The sequence below is a fragment of the Anser anser genome (assembly GCF_964211835.1).
Source record: "Anser anser genome assembly, chromosome: 9".
In the NCBI taxonomy this organism is placed as follows: domain Eukaryota; kingdom Metazoa; phylum Chordata; class Aves; order Anseriformes; family Anatidae; genus Anser; species Anser anser.
In genome coordinates, this window is record NC_139729.1 from 13,690,273 (window position 1) to 13,709,842 (window position 19,570).

At 43.5% G+C, this 19,570-nt stretch overlaps 1 protein-coding gene across 5 annotated transcripts in view; it reads left to right on the forward strand.

Moving 5' to 3' along the window:
• Nucleotides 1-3,282: 3,282 nt before the first annotated feature.
• Nucleotides 3,283-19,570, forward strand: part of UBXN7 (UBX domain protein 7) — a 30,668-nt gene continuing 14,380 nt past the window's right edge. For 3 of the 5 annotated variants that reach the window (XM_083848586.1, XM_083848588.1, XM_083848587.1), the window contains exons 1-6: nucleotides 3,283-3,437; nucleotides 6,422-6,569; nucleotides 8,529-8,596; nucleotides 11,313-11,378; nucleotides 12,900-13,012; nucleotides 19,211-19,357. In XM_083848586.1, the coding sequence (XP_083704712.1) occupies nucleotides 3,308-3,437; nucleotides 6,422-6,569; nucleotides 8,529-8,596; nucleotides 11,313-11,378; nucleotides 12,900-13,012; nucleotides 19,211-19,357 (672 nt within the window). In that variant the 5' untranslated portion in view covers nucleotides 3,283-3,307. Of the gene's footprint in view, nucleotides 3,438-3,623; nucleotides 3,832-6,421; nucleotides 6,570-7,523; nucleotides 7,637-8,528; nucleotides 8,597-11,312; nucleotides 11,379-12,889; nucleotides 13,013-19,210; nucleotides 19,358-19,570 lie in introns of those variants that run through there. The other 2 variants (XM_083848590.1, XM_083848589.1) reach the window with 2 other exon arrangements.

A 19,570-nucleotide genomic window follows, 5' to 3' on the forward strand; every position in this document is an offset into this window, starting at 1 on the left:
TCTAAAGTCTCTGCTCAGCCCCATCTTACAGTCAATTTATCAAACATCAGAGTTGTTCTTAACTTGGTCAGAAGACAGTCTCTGTTCTGGCATGGAGCACCTCCTTCCAAGAGCACAGATCTGCCGACTGCAGACCTTTCTCAAGTAAGTCTGAGCAAAGGCACCACATGCTCCTCTGATTTTATTTTTCAAGTTCTGGTGCTTAGCATTTTGGAGCTGGTTGGAACAGATTTTGAGTGGTAAAAGGCAATTCCTGGCCTCCTACAGGTGCTGGCACCTGCTACCAAAACCCTATAATTTATGCCTGGTACAGCTCTCTGCAGTTTGAGGTTCTTTGGTCCTGATCGTACTTCTGTACCCCTCAAACAGTTTGAATGTTTGCCTTGTTCTTCTTAATCACTGCCTTCACTGTCTAGCACTGAAGGGGTCTGAACCTGAAGTATTTTGAGCTGCAAGCCTTTTGTATCTTAAGAATTAATCTTACATGCCGTACAGCTTCTGGCCCTAGTTAATTACTGTGTTTTCCCCAGATCAACCATCATTATACTGCAGTACCGCAGTGCTGGCGTGGAAGATACTTTTACAGCCAAATCCTGATGTTTGATAGATTCTTAGTGAAAAAAAGAGAAAAGGAAGTATATGTGATCGTACAGATGAATATCTAGATTAAAAACTCAAGAGCTCAAAGGAAGGGAATTGGAAGTAAGATACATATCCCCTGATGGCTTTGTTCTTTATCAGGTTTCAACTTATTTAGTGGTCTCATTGTTTTGGGGCTAATTCCATCCCTGTAACAAGACGACACCAAATAATATATGCAAAGCCACAAGATGGCATTCTGTTTAAAAAACAGCTTAATTGGGTAGCATCGTGCAGTCTAGCTGAGTACGTTCAAACAACCAACAACACAAGTCCCACTCAGCTGTGGTGCTTGGGGCTCTCTGTCATCCAGTTCAAGATGCTAAAGGGTGACAGAAAGCAAGGAGGACAGAGAGGGCAGGGGAGAAGGAAGGCTTTCCTCCAGCACACATGCACCAGGGTGTAGCTCAGCACATCCAGCATATGGCGTTGCCAGTTAACGCCAGTTCCATTCCCTTTTCCTCCAAAGCTGTTCTGTGGATTCTTTCTCTTCCCTCTTAACGTAGCAGTTACGTGTCTCTTATAGCTAAGGTTTATGACATGCACTAAACTAATCCCAGTTAGAAGTTGAATAAGAATTGGGGGCTTTTTTGCATCTTACAGACTTACTTCCTTGCCATCAATAGCAAATGCTACAGCTATGATTCCACTGCAAATAAATATAAAAATCACAAAAAGAAGCCATTTCAAAGGCCTAAATTGTACAGATGTGTATTCTAGGGTAGATGTACACTTGCTGGAGGAGTGGTGGTAAAGGATTCGGGGGTTTTGTGTATTTTTTTCTTGCCTCATGGATTTTGTCCTCTCATTGTACCAATGACCTCTTACATAAGAGCCATTATTTTTGAAGCTTACTGGGTCAGTCTTTTAAGTTCATGTACCCCGAAGATGTAGATTTGTTTCTTAGTTCTGTAACTATACTTTCTCAGCTGCTTAGAATTCACTATAGCTTTGGCTTGGACTAGGTAAAATAATAATAATCCTTGTTTTATAAATGTATGTCACATGCGTAGAACAGGTTAAAGGCTGTTGCAGGATGGGGAAAATAAACAAGACTAAGAAGTCAATCATTAGCTACACACCTAATTGAACTGCAAAACGCATAAAAGTTATAACCTATACCAGAAGGCCAGTCCAACAGCCTTCTCAGATCCCCCAAATGATCATACAGCATGCATGGCACAATAGGCCTTAGGAGGCTCCTCTTTAGCTTCTTCTATATTTTTCTTGTTAGAGGGTAGAATTCAGCCACTGCTGAGTGGATTTTGGTTGCACCAGCAACCTCTTTCTGTTGTTACAATCCAGGTACTTGAAGCAGGGGAAATATCTTTGATTGGTTTGGGTTGGTTAATGATTCCTTTGCTTCTGAGTGTTAGTTACCCAAATACCGTCAGATCGTGCAACTTAATTTTTTAATTCTTTGTCTACAGTTGCCAAGCGCAGACATAACTACAGGCAGAATCCATAAGCTAAGAGCACTGAATCACGAGCAGAAGCCATTCTTGTTGGTATGGTAATATTTCTCAATCTGTGGCAGCCTTGCTTCCACTGCTTGTGCAGCGTCTACGGATTGGATTTAGATGGTTTCTTGTGAGGGTAACAGCTGGAATATTGCTACAGCACGGGAAACTGAAAGGGAAGACCAAGTGAGCAGCTGGAGTTGGTGACTGATGGCTGCTTAATGGTGTTCGTAAAGCAGGAGTCCATACTTAGGTTGTCTGAGCTGATACAATGGTTCACTGCTGCACAAAGGGGTGAGTGTACCTGCTGCCTTCAGCCACCTCCCTTTGTGAACAAGTTCAGCTCACCCAACTGGCACAAAAAGAAAAAGCAAGTACCAAACCCCTAAATACTTGGGCTGGCTTGGTTGCTTCCCTGAGAGCTCCTATAGGAGCCAGAGTTGGTGTGGGGTTGGGAAGTAGGAAGAGGAGTGAGAAAGAGAACAGATCTACCTAATTTTATGGCAGTGAGTTTTTAAATCACCTTAGGCTTTTAAGGAAACCTCTGCTTGTGTTTGCATTCAGGGTGGCTGCTACCTATTAATAAGGTGCTCCTCTGCAAAATTCCAGCCTGCTGATGGCATTAGCAGCAAGTGAGACACGCTGTGCCGTGCTGGAAACCAGCTGAAAAGAGGGAAATGTATTTTCTACACATGCAGTTCCTGCAAGTAGTGCAAGGAAAGGCTGGGAGTGCCTGTTGTTGAGGCCCTTGCTTCCGAATTTGGAACAAAAGCATCTTAATAGAAAAGGCACTCCGCTGTGGATTTGAAAAGCAAATGTCTCTTATCAGAATTTCTAACTCCGGGCTGTGCGCCCACCGGCTTGGAGGACCAGGACAGAGCAGCGGGCTCTCCGGGTACTCCGAGTGCCCCAAACAAAGATAAAAACGGCTTCACCGTTCCCATTGATGAACAGCACAGCCATCGAAACGGCCACCTTGGGTCCTGCAGCAGGCGAGCCACAAGCACCCAGCTCCCCGAGCCCTGCGGTTAACGTTAAACCACCCCAAAACCCCTTCTTCCTTCCCCCCCCGCAGCTCCTGTCAGGGATCCCCCCCTGTCAGTCAGAGGCGGCGCGAGCCGCGTTGCCACGGCAACTCCCGCCCCGCGCCCCCGCCCCGCCCCTCCCGCGGCGGCCCGGCAGAGGAAGGGCGCGGGCGGGCCCCGCGCATGCGCGGTGCGGGCGGGCCGGCGGCGTGCGTGTTGTTGTGCGGCGGCGGCGGCAAGATGGCGGCGCCCGGGGGCTCCGCGGCCTCCGCGGCGCTCCGGGGGCTGATCCAGCAGTTCACCGCCATCACGGGTGAGGCGCGGGGAGGGCCGGGCCCGGCACAAGCCGCCGCCGTCGCCGCCGTCGTTTCGTGCTTAACCGGGCGGATCCCCGCCCGGCTGGGAGGCCGGGCTCGGGGCGGCCGAGGGCAGCTCCCGCTGGGCCCCGCGGGGCGGAGCGGGGCCGGTTCCGCGGGGCCGGGGCCGGCGCCGGGGCTGTGGGGAGGGCCCCGCCGAGCCGGGGGCGGCGAGCGGCGGCCGGGCCTGTCAGCGGGGCTGCCCCCCTCCCCACCCTCCTTCCCCCGGGGTCCCCCTGGGTTTTGCTGCGCCGGGAGCCGGCGGTGGGCTCGCAGCTGGAGGGCACAGGGGGGCCGGGGTGAGCCCACGTCCGCCTTTCGGGGCAAAAAAGCACCGAAACAGCTCTTAAGGTGTGTCGGCTGGCTGAGAACCCGGTTTGAGAAGCGACGTCGTGAGCCGCTTAAAGAGCGCTGCGGGGATGCAGCCCACCTCGTCCCGGGCCCCCTGCTCACGGCACCGCGGGGCAGGGCCCGAAGGAGTGCTTAGTAAAATATTTTTGGCTCTTCGGCTGGTACAAGCGCGGCTGCTCTTGATTCACTTGCTCCAACCAGTTTGTTTTCAGGTTGTGGCTGTGTTTACACAGTGTGTGCACGCTTGGGCCTTGAACGGGGCTGGTACGGCGCACTGACAGGCTGTGCATCGCTCAGTTAGCCTTACAGAAGCCGTCGAGAATTAATCCCCTCAAATAAAAAAGAAAAGCTACAGTCAGTCCGTTTCCATTACAGGATGTCTTGTGTTTTCTTTTTCAGTAGTGCCTGAGACAGTTGCTCAAAAAGTAACCGGAACAGGCAGAATCATGCTTGTTTGCCCAACAGCTTTTTCTGCTTACGGGTCGTGCTAAACGTAAGAGCTCCCCCTTTTATGCTTTCAAAAAGGAAAATAAGAACCTGCTGCACTTCACCCATCCGCTCTTAAAGGAGGATTTTGAAGTTTTGTTTTTTCCTTTTAACAGAATTTAAGGTTCTATCAAAAGTCTGGTCTCGTGGAGCTTGTTTTGCCAGCGCTGGCGTGAAGTGACAGGTGCTCAGTAGCACACACCCTTGGTGGTTTGTGTTATCAGCTTTCAGATTTGACTTGTAAGTGTACAAAATTACCTGTGTTTGCATGGAAAAGGCTAAATGAATTCCATATGGCAATCTGATTGTAGAACCTGGTGGTGAAGATTGAGGAGTAGTCTTGACTATATTTTTCTTTTCCAGATGGCAGAATTGTGTTTCTTTGGTGCTCTCACCCAGAAAATTACTAAGTGCTAAAAGTGTGTAGTTCCTGTAAATCTTCGCTAATGGAATGATGGGATCTCTTTGAAGTTTGTTTTGAGTCTTAACAAATGTTTAGTATTTTCTGCTTGCCGTCACAAGCGCTGAAAATATTCATGTGGTGGTGGTTTCCTTAGGAGCGAGGAAGACTTGGTATCTTTAAGTAGTGTAGGATTGGATGTAGTTTTTGTGCCAGTTCTTCTAAATGGATGACTTCACGTGACTGTGCAGTAAGGTTGGAGGGTGGCGTGTATAATCCAGGCTATGCAGGTGGTGTTTGGTTGGTACAACTGGTAATGAAATGGGCTCCTGAAAATACCAAAGAGCAGTTAGTGGAAAAATGTGAGCTTGATGCTTTTATGTTTTATTTGAGATGTTACTAGTTTTTTCTTTTGCATTTTTTTTCATCTTAATTAATGTCTTTAAGTACAGCTAAGTGTCGTCTGGTTACACGTGTTGGGGCAGGTTGTTTTGGTCTTGTTTTTTGTTTGTTTTTGTTTTTGAAAAAGCCGTTCCTTCGGTCTGTCTGGCTTTCTTTGTGGTTTAACGTAATGGTGCAGGTCTTTGAAACCGTTGAGATAAATCAATTCTAAAAGTGTATTTTCTCTTACTTATCAGCCTGTTTAATCTAGAGCTCTCTGAAAAATCTCAGGCATCTGATGAAAAAAATAATCATGTTTCTCTCATGTTAGCTGTTATTCTGATGCTGGGAAAACGGTGTTTTCTTCATTTCAGTGACTGGTAGTGAACCTGCTAAGAATTATTACAGATCCAAAAGCTACTCCCAAACTGGTTCAGCTGCATTTTGCTACTCTTCCTCTATACTAGTTTTCCTGTATGAAAATAAACTCTTTGGCAGCCTGCTACTTCTAGAGCGATGCTGTAGCAAGTAGGCTCTTATAAGGTTGGGTGCAGGAGAGATTCCTTTGATGAGAGTGCTTTTGTTGGATTGTGTGATTTTGAGAAAGCTCTGGGGGGCAGAGGCAGACCCTCTGAGGAAAGAGCTACACGTGGTGCTGATAAGCAATATTTCATCCTGAGCAGCAAGAAAAAGAGTGGATTTAGTTGGGCTTGGGACCCATTTTAATAAATGTTAGTCATGATACAAATCACTGTATTTTCAAGTACTACTTTCTCCCTGTTTACTATTTTTTTCCTCCTCTTATGTGAACTGAGCTTCTGCTCATTGCCTTTACATTTTAGAGCACTCAGAAAAACAGGGGATCTTTTCTTCTTTAAGTACCTGTTATAGATGGGTAAATAACTTTAGCACCATATTTAGTATTCACCCTGTAACAATGTTAAGTCAGGTTTTCTTTTTTTTTTTTTTTGTATCCCACAACAGAAGTCAAGATTGGTACACCTGTTAATTAATGTTTGGAAAATTGTACCAGGAAAGGGTCTAGAAAGAAGAAAGACCATGCTAAACCCCTTTGTATGGCTTCCACTAAATTTTCTCCTTATGGAAGGCAGAAGTCTGGCTGTCCTGTATCTGGGCACTCCGTTCCCCCTTGAGATATGTGTTTGTCTCAATTTACAGTTGTGCCTTAGGGATAAATGGCAACCGGTGAACTGCTCTGATTGCTAATGCTTTGAGAGAGAAAGCGTGCTGGTTAGCTGTTCCCAGTGCTTCCGATCAACACGCTTTCTGAAGAATGCTTTATTTTTTCCTTTGGCGTTACAGGTGCCAGCGAAAGCGTGGGAAAACACATGCTCGAAGCATGCAACAACAATCTGGAGATGGCTGTCACCATGTTTCTGGATGGTGGAGGCATAGCAGAGGAGCCAAGCACCAGTTCTGCAGGGGTGTCTTCTGTTCGACCGCACACCGAGTATGTACTTGAACATATCTGTGTATAAATGAATTGTCTGTCTAAGGAATTCAACAGTGGAAGGCGGAACAAATAAAACGATTGTTCCTTCTCCTAACCTGCTGTCACTTCACTGTAATAACGTGCTTCTTTGATGATCTTGTTAATTGATTGCTCTGATACTTTTCTTAATAAATAAGCTGTTCTTCTTAAATAAGCTGGTCTCTCTTGCGTGTACTTCAGAAGTTTTCCGTAAGTTATGCACACTGTTTTTGCAGACAGAGCTTGAGACATTAAAGTGGGGATCCAGTGGAAAGAGATTTTTATTTTAAAATTGCTACAGCACTCTTGCTTTGCTGGGAGAATCCCATTGTTTTGGTTCTTATAAAACATAGTGACTTCAGTCCTGCTTGTAAGCACTTTCTTGTGTTCTCTCAGGAGTAGCTAGGTTTGGCACTGGAATGGCTAGATTGTGTACACTAATATGCAGAGGAGTAAGCAACTACAAAATCTGCATTAGTGTCTTACACGTCGCATGCCAATGAAGGAAAGTGTTGTTGCACTTGAGCATGGCAGAGAGTCTTTCAGTGCTGCCTGTTAATGTGCCTGCTTGGGATGAGTGGACTATTTTGAGTGGAAGCTAATTAGTATCAGTCACATTTGTTAAAAGGTCTAAATTAAACCTAGCCATGCTTCTGTCTTTCTGAAAGTCTTCCACTTCAAGGAGAAGGCAACTGACTTTTAAAGAAAATTTTTGTCGCTTATACTTCTGAAGCACATGTATAAATTTAAACAACTGTTTGAGCATTAACCTTTAAGTGCCTCCCTGCTTGAACCTGTGACAGGCAATGAAGTTAAAAGTCTGTGTCTGTAGGTGTTAGAGTTCTTAATTTCTAGACAAATTCTGGCACATCAGTGACTTACGATTCGAGTTTTTATTGGAATACTTTCTTTTTTATACTTGACACCCTCCAGGTGCTGGTCAGCTTAGTGTTACTTCTAGGAAGAGAGAAAAATAAATATGCAATGCAAAATGGAGAATAACTAGCTTCACAACAGCAATCAAAGATGTGGAGGTTAATAGCAAGGTTAGTGCATCTTGCTGACATTACGAGTTACTTTTTGAAACCTGCATGGCCAAGAGCCACAAACTGCACGCTTAAGACTTTGGAGAGTCCAGGGAAGAGGGTGCTTCAGGAGTAGTTCATAGGCAGGTTGTAGCAGCGGATTTCTTTGAGTGAGCCCATGCGCTCCTTTGAGTAGATGCATGGGCTAGGTGACTGTACTGGGTAAATTATACTTTTTGTAGCCCTTGTGATTTTATTTCTTCTCCCAGACATAATTTCAGATTACCTAGCAGTCTCTGTAAGCATAGCTAAGCTGTTACGCGAAGGAGCCCAGCTATGAAAGCAAATAACTGCTTCCGAATTGTATGGAGGGAAATGACAATTTTGACCATCTTGTTTTCCTTCCTCTGGAAAAAGAAAGGGCCGTGAGTTTAAAGTGGAGGCAAAAAGTCTTCCAGCAGGAGAAAGTTTGTAGTAACCAATAATCTTTTTTTTCCCCTCTATGTAGATAAACATGATAGGAGGGTGGCAAGTGGATTAATTAGCCTTTGCTAATTTTTAATAAACTTTTCCAAGTTCTAAGGAAATTACTAAAGAAGAAAAAATGTTTGAATAGTAGATTGACAAAGTCTGGGATCAAGTCACCCAAGGATTAGTATAATCTTACGTCAAGATGTAGAAAGGTGATCCATGCCAGATCTTAATGCGTAGTGTACTAAGTCCTGCTTCAGTGCCTTGAGTGGGAATAGATGGTCTCTGAGGTCCCTTTTGGCCCCAAATCTCTGATTCTGTGCAATGATACAGCAGCATCCTTAGCTGATCCAAGTTGCAGGAGCCTTTGGAGCGCAACAGGGTATAATTTACATAGTACTTGGAACGTTATTATCTCTCACTTTTCTTTCCTCTTTGATAGGGATGAAGTACGAGCTCCAATTCCTCAAAAACAGGAAATTTTAGTAGAACCTGAGCCCTTGTTTGGAGGTAGGCTTGTGTTCTTATTTTCTTTTTTGTTTTCTTAAAATACCTTGAGATGAGCTTACATGGCAAGAAAAGAGCAGAACTTGGTGAATATAAAGAAAGCAGTGTACATAATTTTATTCTTGTTTTTCTCTTGCTGCAACCGTGCAGCCATGTAAAATGGTTGCATACTTGGAAATACACCAGTGTTGTTTAAAACCTTGCCCATCGGAGATGCTACGTTCCCAGCGGTACCAATTTTCTAGCTCCTGTTTCATGTGACTTTGTGAGGTAACAGCCAATTAGCAATGATGAGTGCACATCTGTGTTCTTGGGGGTTCAGAACTGTGCAACACTGCTGCAAAAGTGTCCAAGCTGGGGATTTGACTGACAGGTGAAAATGGAGAGGACAAATGGATGCTTCTCACGGAGATCCATGAGGAAGGGGTTGAATTGTTTCGTTACTCATCATGCTATCCATTTCTCCTTTAAAAGAATTTAATTTGCTCTTTAAACTGTATCACACAGATAGTTTTCTTGTTTTCTGAAGCTGTTCTGCTTTTGAAACATATTTTGCTGTAAGCAAAGAGGTAATGGAAATACTGTTTTCTGTTGTGTACTTATCTAAAACACTGGTTAGTACTTAGCTAATACGCTGATGCTCTGAATTCTTCACTAGCAGGACTAGATTACTGGGTGCATTATCCTTTCGTTATGTATAGTGTCCACCTCTGTACAGAGATCTAAAGTTCCCTCTGTTTTTGTTACGTACTTCCCTTGTGAGGCTCTGTCCTTTTTGTGTTGACCAGGCTGTCTATGGCTTTTAACACGTCAGCTGGATTAAGAGTCTTGCCTTTTTTAACAAGGAAGGACATGCGAGTGCTCGTCTTTAATGTGATCCTGTACCCATAGGAAATTTGTTTTCGGTTGTTTAGTTCCTGTGCTAGAGAGAGCCATGAGATCAAATCTGAGGTTTACTGCGGAACTGGTTTTCTGTTGATCCTGTTTTCAACATCAGAGACATCTTTTGCCAGGATGCACAAGCTGAGAGGTGGTTGCAGAAGATGACCTGCTGAGGGCTCTTTGAAGGCAGTGCACCAGCTTGTTCCTCTTGCTTTCTTTGTGACCCAGCAGAGTCTTTGACAAAGGTCTAGAGATGCCTGTGGGTTCACAAAACCACAAAGTGCAGGAGTATGATCTGCCAACCCTCTTGCCTGATCCTTTTCTACCCACCTGTCACACACTGACTGCAGACATGCTGTCCCTGACTGCCCTACCGAGGCAATCTGGGGATCAGTGGTAGCTTCCTGGCTCTGTCTCATCCCCCAGTGCTAATATTCTCATTAATGCCACTTTTGTTTATAGCACGAAGCAGCCCGGCGGCCCAGCTGACAGTGGAAAGCTACTTCTATTGGTCCTTTCAGCTCTAATCTCAAGCAGGAAATATTCCAGTTTGTGGTTTTAACAGCCTCATATTGAGGTCATGTTTTAGTTTTCTTCTGATTGAAAAGCCCGTGTCCGTTTGCTCTGCCAGATACTCTGAATCGCTCTTGCACTGCAAAATAAATCAGAAAAGTCCAACAGCTCAGCTGCACTGGGCTTGTAGCTAAGCCTGGAGAGGCAAATGTTGCTTTGCTGAAACGATCCTTCAGTTGCTGTTTGAAACAACAGTTTAAATGGCTCTGCAGCTGGCTGTACCAGGCTGTGCTTGCGGTAAGCTTTTAGGAGAGAGAGCAATGTTACATACTGGAGTTGGACAGGCGCTATTCACAGGCACGCTCCTCATTCAGGGTTACTTTCAATTTCCTCATATGCTGTGCAAAATGCTCTTGCTATTTGCTTGATACACTGTACAAGAAGAATGCAAGAAATAAGAACTGCGTGTCATTCTCCGTGCCCTTAGTGCGGCGCAGGGTGACAGTGCATGCAGCACCTCTCGTCTACGGGTGCAAAACCATAAAGATCTCTAAAAACAAGGTTTGGAGGTACTTGCTTTGTGACCTGTATGTATTTCATGCTTCCTCAATGTAAATGGATTTTTCCCATTACACATTTCTGGTGGGTATATGTTGTATTTATCTTGCTCTCTTTAATTCATTTCATATTTCATGTCTTCTAACAATTATGCTTTGAAAGTTCTATCTTAAAGCTATTTTGCTTTCAAATAAGAGTAAAGCGGGCAAGTAGTTAAAATAAGTCTTGGCAGGCAGTTTCGTTTTGCATCCCAACTGCAGTGCTTTTAGTGTATCATAGGACTTCAGTGGAGCTGTAAGGCAGTACTTCAGTTACCAGCCTGGCCCGCTGTCTGTGCCCAGCTGAAGGTTTCCTTGCAGGCAGTGACACTGGATCCAGTGGAAGAGCTTGGCTATTGCCAATGCAGACAAAGATGGGATCTGGATAAGAGATTAAAAAGGAGTAGAAATGATTTGTGGAAGAAACAAATGCGTTTCTTAATAAGGAAGGTATTCTTCTGCAGGGGCGAACTTTCAATTTTTGTGTACTGTTGATCCATTTTCCTTCTGTGGTAAGGTTTGCTGGACAGAGGATGTGATAGGAATGAATGGGTCTCATAAATGACTTGTCTGCGTCCTCCTCCAGCCTTTCCTAATGATTTTACTCCCACATCAGTCATACTTTGAATTCCTGTTTTGTTGTTCAACATGTGATGGAGGGTACTAATAAGTAATGCTTTTGATAGAATACCTTTGGAATAATTATTTAAATACTCTTTTCTTTTAAGCTCCTAAAAGACGCAGACCTGCGCGCTCAATATTCGATGGCTTTCGGGATTTTCAGACAGAAACCAGTAAGTGTCTGCAGATCAGTAACTTAGAGGTTCTCCTTTTCTTTGTTTTTTTTCTAAGTATGATTGTAAATTAATTGCCAGCATGGGCTATGATAGTTTTCAGTCACTGAATGTTTTTTAATTGCTTACTGTGTAGCAAAAGTTATTTTGCAAAAAATATTATTATTAGGCTGTTCCTTGTTGTGGCAGTACCATTTGCTGACAGTTCTTTTCCACGTCCTTTGGGTGCAGTTAAGGTTGTTACTTTATTTCTGGGGGCAATCTTAAATTGTTATGTTATTTGAGTAGCCCTGAGGCTTCTTCCTTGGCCACACATAAGGTTCGTGTGAATTTAATTGCTGTTTACCACTGTCTATCCGTTCATATGCAGAATCTCCAAATGACAAAGCATTGGCTGTTATTTAAGCCTTTAAGTTTCACAGAACAGGCTTCTTTGGCAGCAGCTGACACCAGGTATTTCGCAGCTGTGAGTTAGGGCTGTTACCCAGTTGTTACTGCTAACGCTGTGGGAGTGCTCAAGAGCTGTAACCAAGGACCAGGTTCCTGAGTTACTAGATGCTATTGGATGCTGAAAATAACTATTTGTAGTTGCTGGCTTTCCCCTGACAGCTCTGGTCAGGGGTTTCCAGCAGTAATAACTAGTCAGGTACTAAAGTAATTGGCAGCTATGTAAATAAAAACACAGAATCTACAGCACCTTCATGCCCTTAACTTTTTTCTCATCATCTCCGCTCTCTTATAGCAAAAACATTTAGAGGTGTGTGATATGTAAACTTTTGTGAAGGTTTGTGATGCAAGTTTACGATGCTTCATGGTAAAAGTTTATGGGTTAATATCACTGTCCCGGTTATCTCTGAAGAAGTTGTTTTAGCCACGGAAGTCCACGTTATTTCCTGGCTTCCAGGCCTGCTCCACAGGGATACTTTTATCCCTGGAGGGATCCAGTCTCTGCTCAAAAGTGGCTTGTATGGTATGGCCCCTTGGCAACTCCTTTCACAAATGGAAGGCTTTGGGGTTATGAGATTGTTATTCCTCATTTCAACTGGCTTGGTTCCATAAACTGCATTATATCACTGCATATAATGCATATAGGTGAGCAGTTGCTGTGATCTGTCCGCATAAACTGAATCTTTCTGTGGGATTGTTTTACCGTCAGGTGTTATAAACATTGAAATAGAAATACTCTTGAGTAAAGCTATGATCTTGCAATGTAGCTCAGTTTTCTCTATTTAAAAGCATCATGGGGGACAAGTCGTGGCCTTTTTTTTGTTTTCAAATATTGGCACGTGACCACTTCCACTGATACTTACATTTCTTAAGATGTATTTAAATAAATTCCCACTGCTTGAGGGAGCTGGGACAAGTGGGGTTCTTGCCATAAGTAACAGCTAATGTTACTCAGTGTGGACCAACCTTGTGACTTAGGTGCCAAAGTTTTGTGTATGGGTGTAGAGTCAATAATAAATCCATCATGTGAGTATTTTGTCTAATTCAGCTTTGTTTCCTCTTGGGGCTGTGCAGTTCGACAAGAACAGGAGCTACGAAATGGAGGGGCAGTAGATAAGAAACTCACTACTCTAGCAGACCTCTTCAGGCCTCCCATTGATCTGATGCACAAAGGCAGCTTCGAAACGGTAAGTTTTGAACTTCTGGTGAAGTTCCATATGTGATGGCTGTGTACAGTGTGAAAGCCCTGTGTTAGGCTGTTGGCGTGTATGTAGGCTGATGAGAAAGTTGCAAAGGACCACATAGTGATGAATATTTGATACAGTGCTTATGGAAATGTTGGTGACTTCTGAAGGATTTAACTAATGGTTGTAGACCGCATTTTTTGTTGTTTAAATGCCAGCATGGCAAATGGCGCTCAGTGAAAGACTTCTGTGCACAAATGAGGCTGGTAAAAATGGAAGAACTGCATCCCTTGAAGCGTCTTTGTACAGCATGAAACAGAAATAGCTGAAATAAGATGGCTTTTGATAGGTGAACAAGTGCTTTGCAAGGGGCAATATAGTTTGCAGCCCAGCCCAGCTAAGAAGCTCATGCAGTTTTGCTAACATGGCTGAGTGATTTCTGATACCTGAGTGTTCATAAATGTATCTGGGTGTGGCATTGTCATGAAGACGCAACTTTATCTTCAGGAGAAGTCGTGTTTGTATATGAAATTACAGTGATCATCTTCTGCCTTTGGTCATGATGGAAAAACTGTCCCAGAGATTGTCCCTGTAAGAAGGGGAAAGCTAAGGGGACTGTAGGATTTCAGTGATCTCAGGTGTCACCTTTTCTGCTTGTGGCGTTTCTTGTGGGTCTAGTCAGAATTTGCTACTATAGGGATCAGTGCCCCAGTTAGTGATTAGAGACTATGCAAAGCGGTATATCTTTTTATTTTCTGAGTTCCTAACTTCCAGATATTGTTTGAAAGTCACAGTTACTACTGAACTTCCGCCTGGTCATCTTTAAGTAGCTGAGTGTTAGAGATGATTTCATGAGAATGCAAACTAATGACCAAATGGGGCAGCGCAGACACTGCAAGTGGTGCTGGAGATCTGACTATGAGCTGAACAAAATATTATTTACACTCTTACATTTGTTTCTAATGCCATGCCCAAATGCTGCTGCAGAACTTTTAGAGACGTGCTGCCTTCACTGAGGCTCCAGCTCCCCATCCTGTTGGCCTCATCTCTCTTTTTGTGCTTCCCGAATCACCAAAGGTCAGTTGGCTTGTCACCAGTTCTTGTGTCCTGACAGTGCCCTCCGTATATTTAATCTTACGGCAGAATTCCAGGTTTGAAAGGATGCTGACAGAGGATAGCCGTGTCTACCTCAGCAAGTCATTTGGTGCAATGGAAGCAGACGAGCAGGCTCAAGTAGCTGGTGCTGAGGCATCGCTGCCTCATGATATGTGTTTCAGGGTTTACTTCAAAACAAGGTTGTCTTTTGTCCTCCAGCTGATTATCCTGACCAGGCCTGTGGTTCAGAGCTGTTTGTGAGCCAAGCAAACGTGGGTTGAGGGACTGAGAAAGGGAATTCACATTAAACAGCCAGTGCTGCTCCATACTAGAGTGTATACGCAGTCAGCAAGCGCCCTGTAATCTCTGCTGTGGAATCTAAGATGTGTGCAAGTCTCTCCTCATGTCTTGCTGAGAACACATCAAGACTTTAGCGATGTTGACTGTGGCATGCACCACTGTCAAAATTAATTTCAGAGGAAGATGCAGCTGATCAAAAGGTTTGATTGTTGTAAAGTCTGTGTGCTCTTATTCCATTGTGTAAATTAAAAAGAAAAAACAACACAGGGTTTGTATGTACACACCTCGTCCTGTTCTTTGTAGTAACTCAAATTTAAAGACACATACACTTCATGGTATTGGTATTCATCTTTTTGTGTTCTTGTCCAGTTCCTTGTCCCATTTGTTACCTTTCATTTCAAACTGATGCTCCTCAGTTTTCTTGCAAGAAAAATCTTAGCTTCTCGATTTGTTGACCATTACCCTTTTCATGTTACCTTTTATGACTGTGCACTGCTGTACTGCTTCAGCCTGGGACAATGTGGGGCCTCCTGTGAATCCAATGACCAGAATCTTTCTCAAAATTCACCTCTGACAAGCTGCTGTTGGCTTCTTCCTTCTCTGTACACTTAGATAACATCTCTATTATGTAGTTTATATATATTTATCCTATTCCAAAGTACCAAAGACAATTCAGTTGTTTTGATGCTCTTATATTTTAGTATTAATCTGTGGTTTTTATTTTGTATTACCGGTGTGTGATGTGCTCTAAGCTCTGGAGGGGTGTGCACGAACAGCCTGCCTACAGTGTGCCATCTGTATTTATGCCTTTATTCAAACTTAGCAATAGTGGCGGCGTCTGGTCTTAGTAAGCTTTTCATGCAGCTCTGTTGTCCATCTTTTGTTGCTCCTGTTTAGGTACTCTAACTTTTGGTTTTCGTAGTAGGTAGATTCATTTATCCTTGGTTTTGCCCGAGAAAATTAGTTTTCCTTCAAACACACAAAAAAACCTTTATTAACAGTAAGTTGCAAAAAGTTGCCATCTCATTTTAACTCTCCAATACCAGCCTTTAAGAATAGATGTGAATTAAATTTCATCAGAGAAATTTTCAAGTGTTACACAAGCATTGATTTTTTTTAACTTGAGCTCCATCAAGGAGCAGTGTGCTTCACATAGTAACTACGATCGTTACACTTGTAAAGCTGTGTGTGACTAACTTAATTACAGTGTAAAAGAGAGGGAAAAAAAAGATTTGATATGGAAAATCTGTAAAAGACTTTATTTTAATCCTGCAGCCCTTTTGAACGCGGTGGATGAGGCAGTGGATGTCAGTTACCTGATGGCCCATGGTGGAATAGGGCTGAATAAACCAGAGGCAAACGACTGATGTGCCAGCAAGGTGTTAACCTGAACTGCCCTTTTTCCCCCGCTAGAGAATTTCAGAGAAACCTTCAAAACAGTGCCAGCAAAAGTCTGTATTTGCGGACTGTTGCGTGGTTGTACAATGAAGCTGTTAAGGATCAGTTAAGCTTGCACGAGGGATTTTTAGCTTTTATTTCCCGACTCTAGTATTGAGCTTCATATGAAGCTTCACACTTGCTATCTCTTTAACGTAGAGTTTGCTAGGTATAAATTGCTAGAGCAACGCACCAAACTTGCTTTCTAATGAGCAGCTTGGTTTTGTTCTGAGGTCACAGATTGCTCTCCAGAATTGTAGGTGTTTATTTCTTCATGCACGTGGTGTAAGCTATGGTTTAATTTATGGGGGGGGGGTACGCACCGAATTGGCTTAGTTTGCGTTTCTTGTTCTGGGAGCAGACAGTGCTAGCGTGTGCAGTTCTCTACTTCATACTCATCAGGATTTTGGTGTTCCTGTGAAGCAGCTGTGACGTTGCAGGGTTACAAGCCTATCTGTATGAAGTTTCCTCAGTCTACAAGTTAAATATCTCTAGCTGCTCCCTGCTTTACAGCTGATGTTGACTTTTGTCTTTGTGTGAAGCAAGCAGTAATAGTTTGGAAGCTAACCTAGTTTTGTACTCAAATGGTGCAATTATTGCATAAAGTGCTTCTAGGCTGTCCTTCTGTGTAAGTGTAGCCTGCAGATGCACCATGGGCTAAGGAATGGCTGGTTGGTGAAAGGAGGATGAAAAGCACCCTGTCCTTCCGTGCTGGCCCAGGCAAGAGGTGTAAGCCTAACATAAACAGGATGTTTCTTGTTAGACACATCTCTTGATCTGACTTTGTGTCACCTGGTATCTTCCAAACTGAATCACGCTTGACTAGGAGATGTCTGGAAGGTCACAAGATGCTGGCTCCACTTCCTCGTTCCTCTCTGCTGACTGAAGGGAGTAGTGCATTTCAGAAAAGGGATGAGAAAGAGCCAGCACAGAAGTTATGAACCATACATGGTTCAGAAATGTCAAACAAATGATAAACCATGATTTTTTCAGTAGTACAAGAGCAAGAGTTTCCAGGGAGAGGCAGTAGCGATTGTAAAACAAGGCTCGTTTCCCACATCGTCTAGCCAGATCTGTGATGGCTGGTTTGTTGCCGTAAGTTGTTGTAGTGATAAAAAAATATGGATGGGTAGAAAGAGGAAAGGTGAATTTAGGGGACATGGGTCTTTTGGGGGCCTGTCCTGTTGTATCTAACAAGCATCTGTCTTTGGAAGTTCCTGATTGCTGAAGGCTTGAGTGGGAACGCTTGCAGCGAGGAGTTGCTCTGTACTTACCCTTTGGGTGCTGTTTGTTAAGTGCCAGGCACTCGTACCTCTAAGGAGGAGAAGTGAGAGGAGGGAACGGATGTAGGAAACAGCAGACCTAAAGCCATCAGGCAATTTTCAGGCTATGCAAGCCAGCTCTTGAGCCCTGCGTTGTTATTTTGGTCATTCATCGAAATGGTCCACAAATGTAATCTCTAAACCCACACTATTTCTCCCTTCCACGCTCCCCCTCTACCTCCAAAAAAGCAATGGCTGTGTAAGAGCATGGGTGTATGTGTGTGTGAGATGGTAGCAGTTTAACTGTGTCCTCTGAACTGTTCAAAGCGAAGCCTGTTGTTTTTACAAGGAAGTTAAAAGTAGTTTCAAGAGCTGGACCTGCTCTCCAGGTGAAAACTTCCCTTTGCAAAAATGTCATGTGGAATTTCCTGCTTGTACCCTTCTGCGTGCAGTGGCTGGATGGAGGAGAGGTAGAGTCAGGTTTTTAATAATGTTAAAAAGTATACAAAGTAAGTGTAGAAGAGTGTGATAAACTTTCCAGCTATGCTAGTTACGTATTTTTGAGTTTGTTCTTTCAGTGCCATAAGGGTTACGTTAGAACACGGGACTAAGGCAGTGTGATTAACTGACCTTACATACTGACATATGTTCCCTTTTAATCCTGGGCAGTACCTCTAGGCCTCATCTTAAACTGATTGCCTGGAGTCAGTCCTCAAATCCCACGGCTAGCTCAAAATAAATCTTTAAAATAAAGGCATCACAAGTATAATTAAAACCCTTAGCAGTTACTTAGGTGCCACCTGCCTTGTTTCTCCCTTCTGGTGAACAAATACAGGATTCTCACTTGGTAATGTTAGCGATACCTAGTTGGTGTGAGGTCCCCTGTGACAACAGGAGGAATATTCCACACTTCTGCATTCATTTTTTCTTCTGTAGCTTTTTTTTTCTTTGAATAAAATACTATTTGGCTCTGCAGGTCACTTGGCCATGCAGAGTATATTTTGTAGACTTGAACAACGAGCAAGCTTATAGTTTAATATTTACAGGTTTAAGAGGAGTGTTGAGGCCTGAACTTCATTGAGCTAAGTGGATGGGGTTCGCGTGTCTATCATGCATCGGATAGACTGACTATTCGAAGGTGCACTGGTTAAAAATCACCTTAAATGTAAATGCTTTGGTTTGGGGAACAAACTGCTGCCCAAAACAGCAAAATCTTCTGTAACATTCTAATTCCTTGGCTTTGCTGTTAAGTGCATTACCAGCAGGATGGTGAATGCACTTAGAAATAAATGCATATTTTTAAAAAGGAAGGGAAGCTCATATGCTAGTTCCAGTCTCTCCAGGTGGTAAGAGCATTCCTTCTGTTGATATAGCCCTCTTTTTTTCAACAGGTATGACAATTCAGCGATCAGAATTACATTCTTGATCAAACTCCTACCATTAACTTGCAACCAAGCAGTCAGACTATGCCAGCTTTGTGACTCAAACCAGTAAGATTTCTTCCTGCGCCTTCCCGTCTTCCTCCCAACTTGCAGTCTGGATAACGAGTGTCAGAAAAGGATGTCTAATTTGGCAGTTGTACAGTAATAGAGTAACTCAAAACTTGGAGAGAAAAAAAAAAAACAAAACACAGAGAGAGGTGGTCCTGTTGCATTTATGCAACTCCTCTGTCAATTATGCTATCTGTTTAAATAGAAGATGTTCCACAGGTTTATCTCTAGAGTGAACAGGTCTTTTCTCTGTTGTTAGATTGGTGTGATTGACTACACTCTTCCCTGAACAAATACTTAATTCAGTGTCTTTCCCTCCACCTCTCCCCCACCCCAGTCCTAAAGCTGCTTTTCCCACTCTGTGCTTGGCTTGTTGAAATCCAGCAGCTCTGTTCATTGATGTGATTCTGTAATTCAACCAATCTCATTTGAGCAGGTCTTTCAGCCCTGCTTTCTGTTTTGTGGATGCCTTTGCACTAGCTCTGTCCATCTTTCTCACTGTGAAGGGGTTTTGGTGAAAAATCTGACACTGTTAGAAGCCATCAGTGATCATTGCTGGCATTGTTTATATCTAGCTCTTTGGTTTTAGCTAATGAAGCTTTTCTCTCTGCTTACAGGCCAAGGAGTGTGGTCAGATGCAGAACAAATGGCTCATGATAAACATTCAGAATGTGCAAGATTTTGCGTGCCAGTGTCTCAACCGTGATGTCTGGAGCAACGAGGCCGTGAAGAACATAATCCGGGAACATTTCATTTTTTGGCAGGTGGGAAACTTAATGGAGCCACACTGGTAATTCGATGTCCTGATACATAGGACAGTGAAAACAGACTTCGTTGAATAAAATGGTACTGCTGCGGTTCTCTTGCAGAACTGTGGAAGAGGCAATCTTTGTAGTTATGGATGTGTGTTCTAGTGCATACACAACCTTTCATGTGTGGACTCAAAATGTTATCGCTTAAACTCTAATACACACACC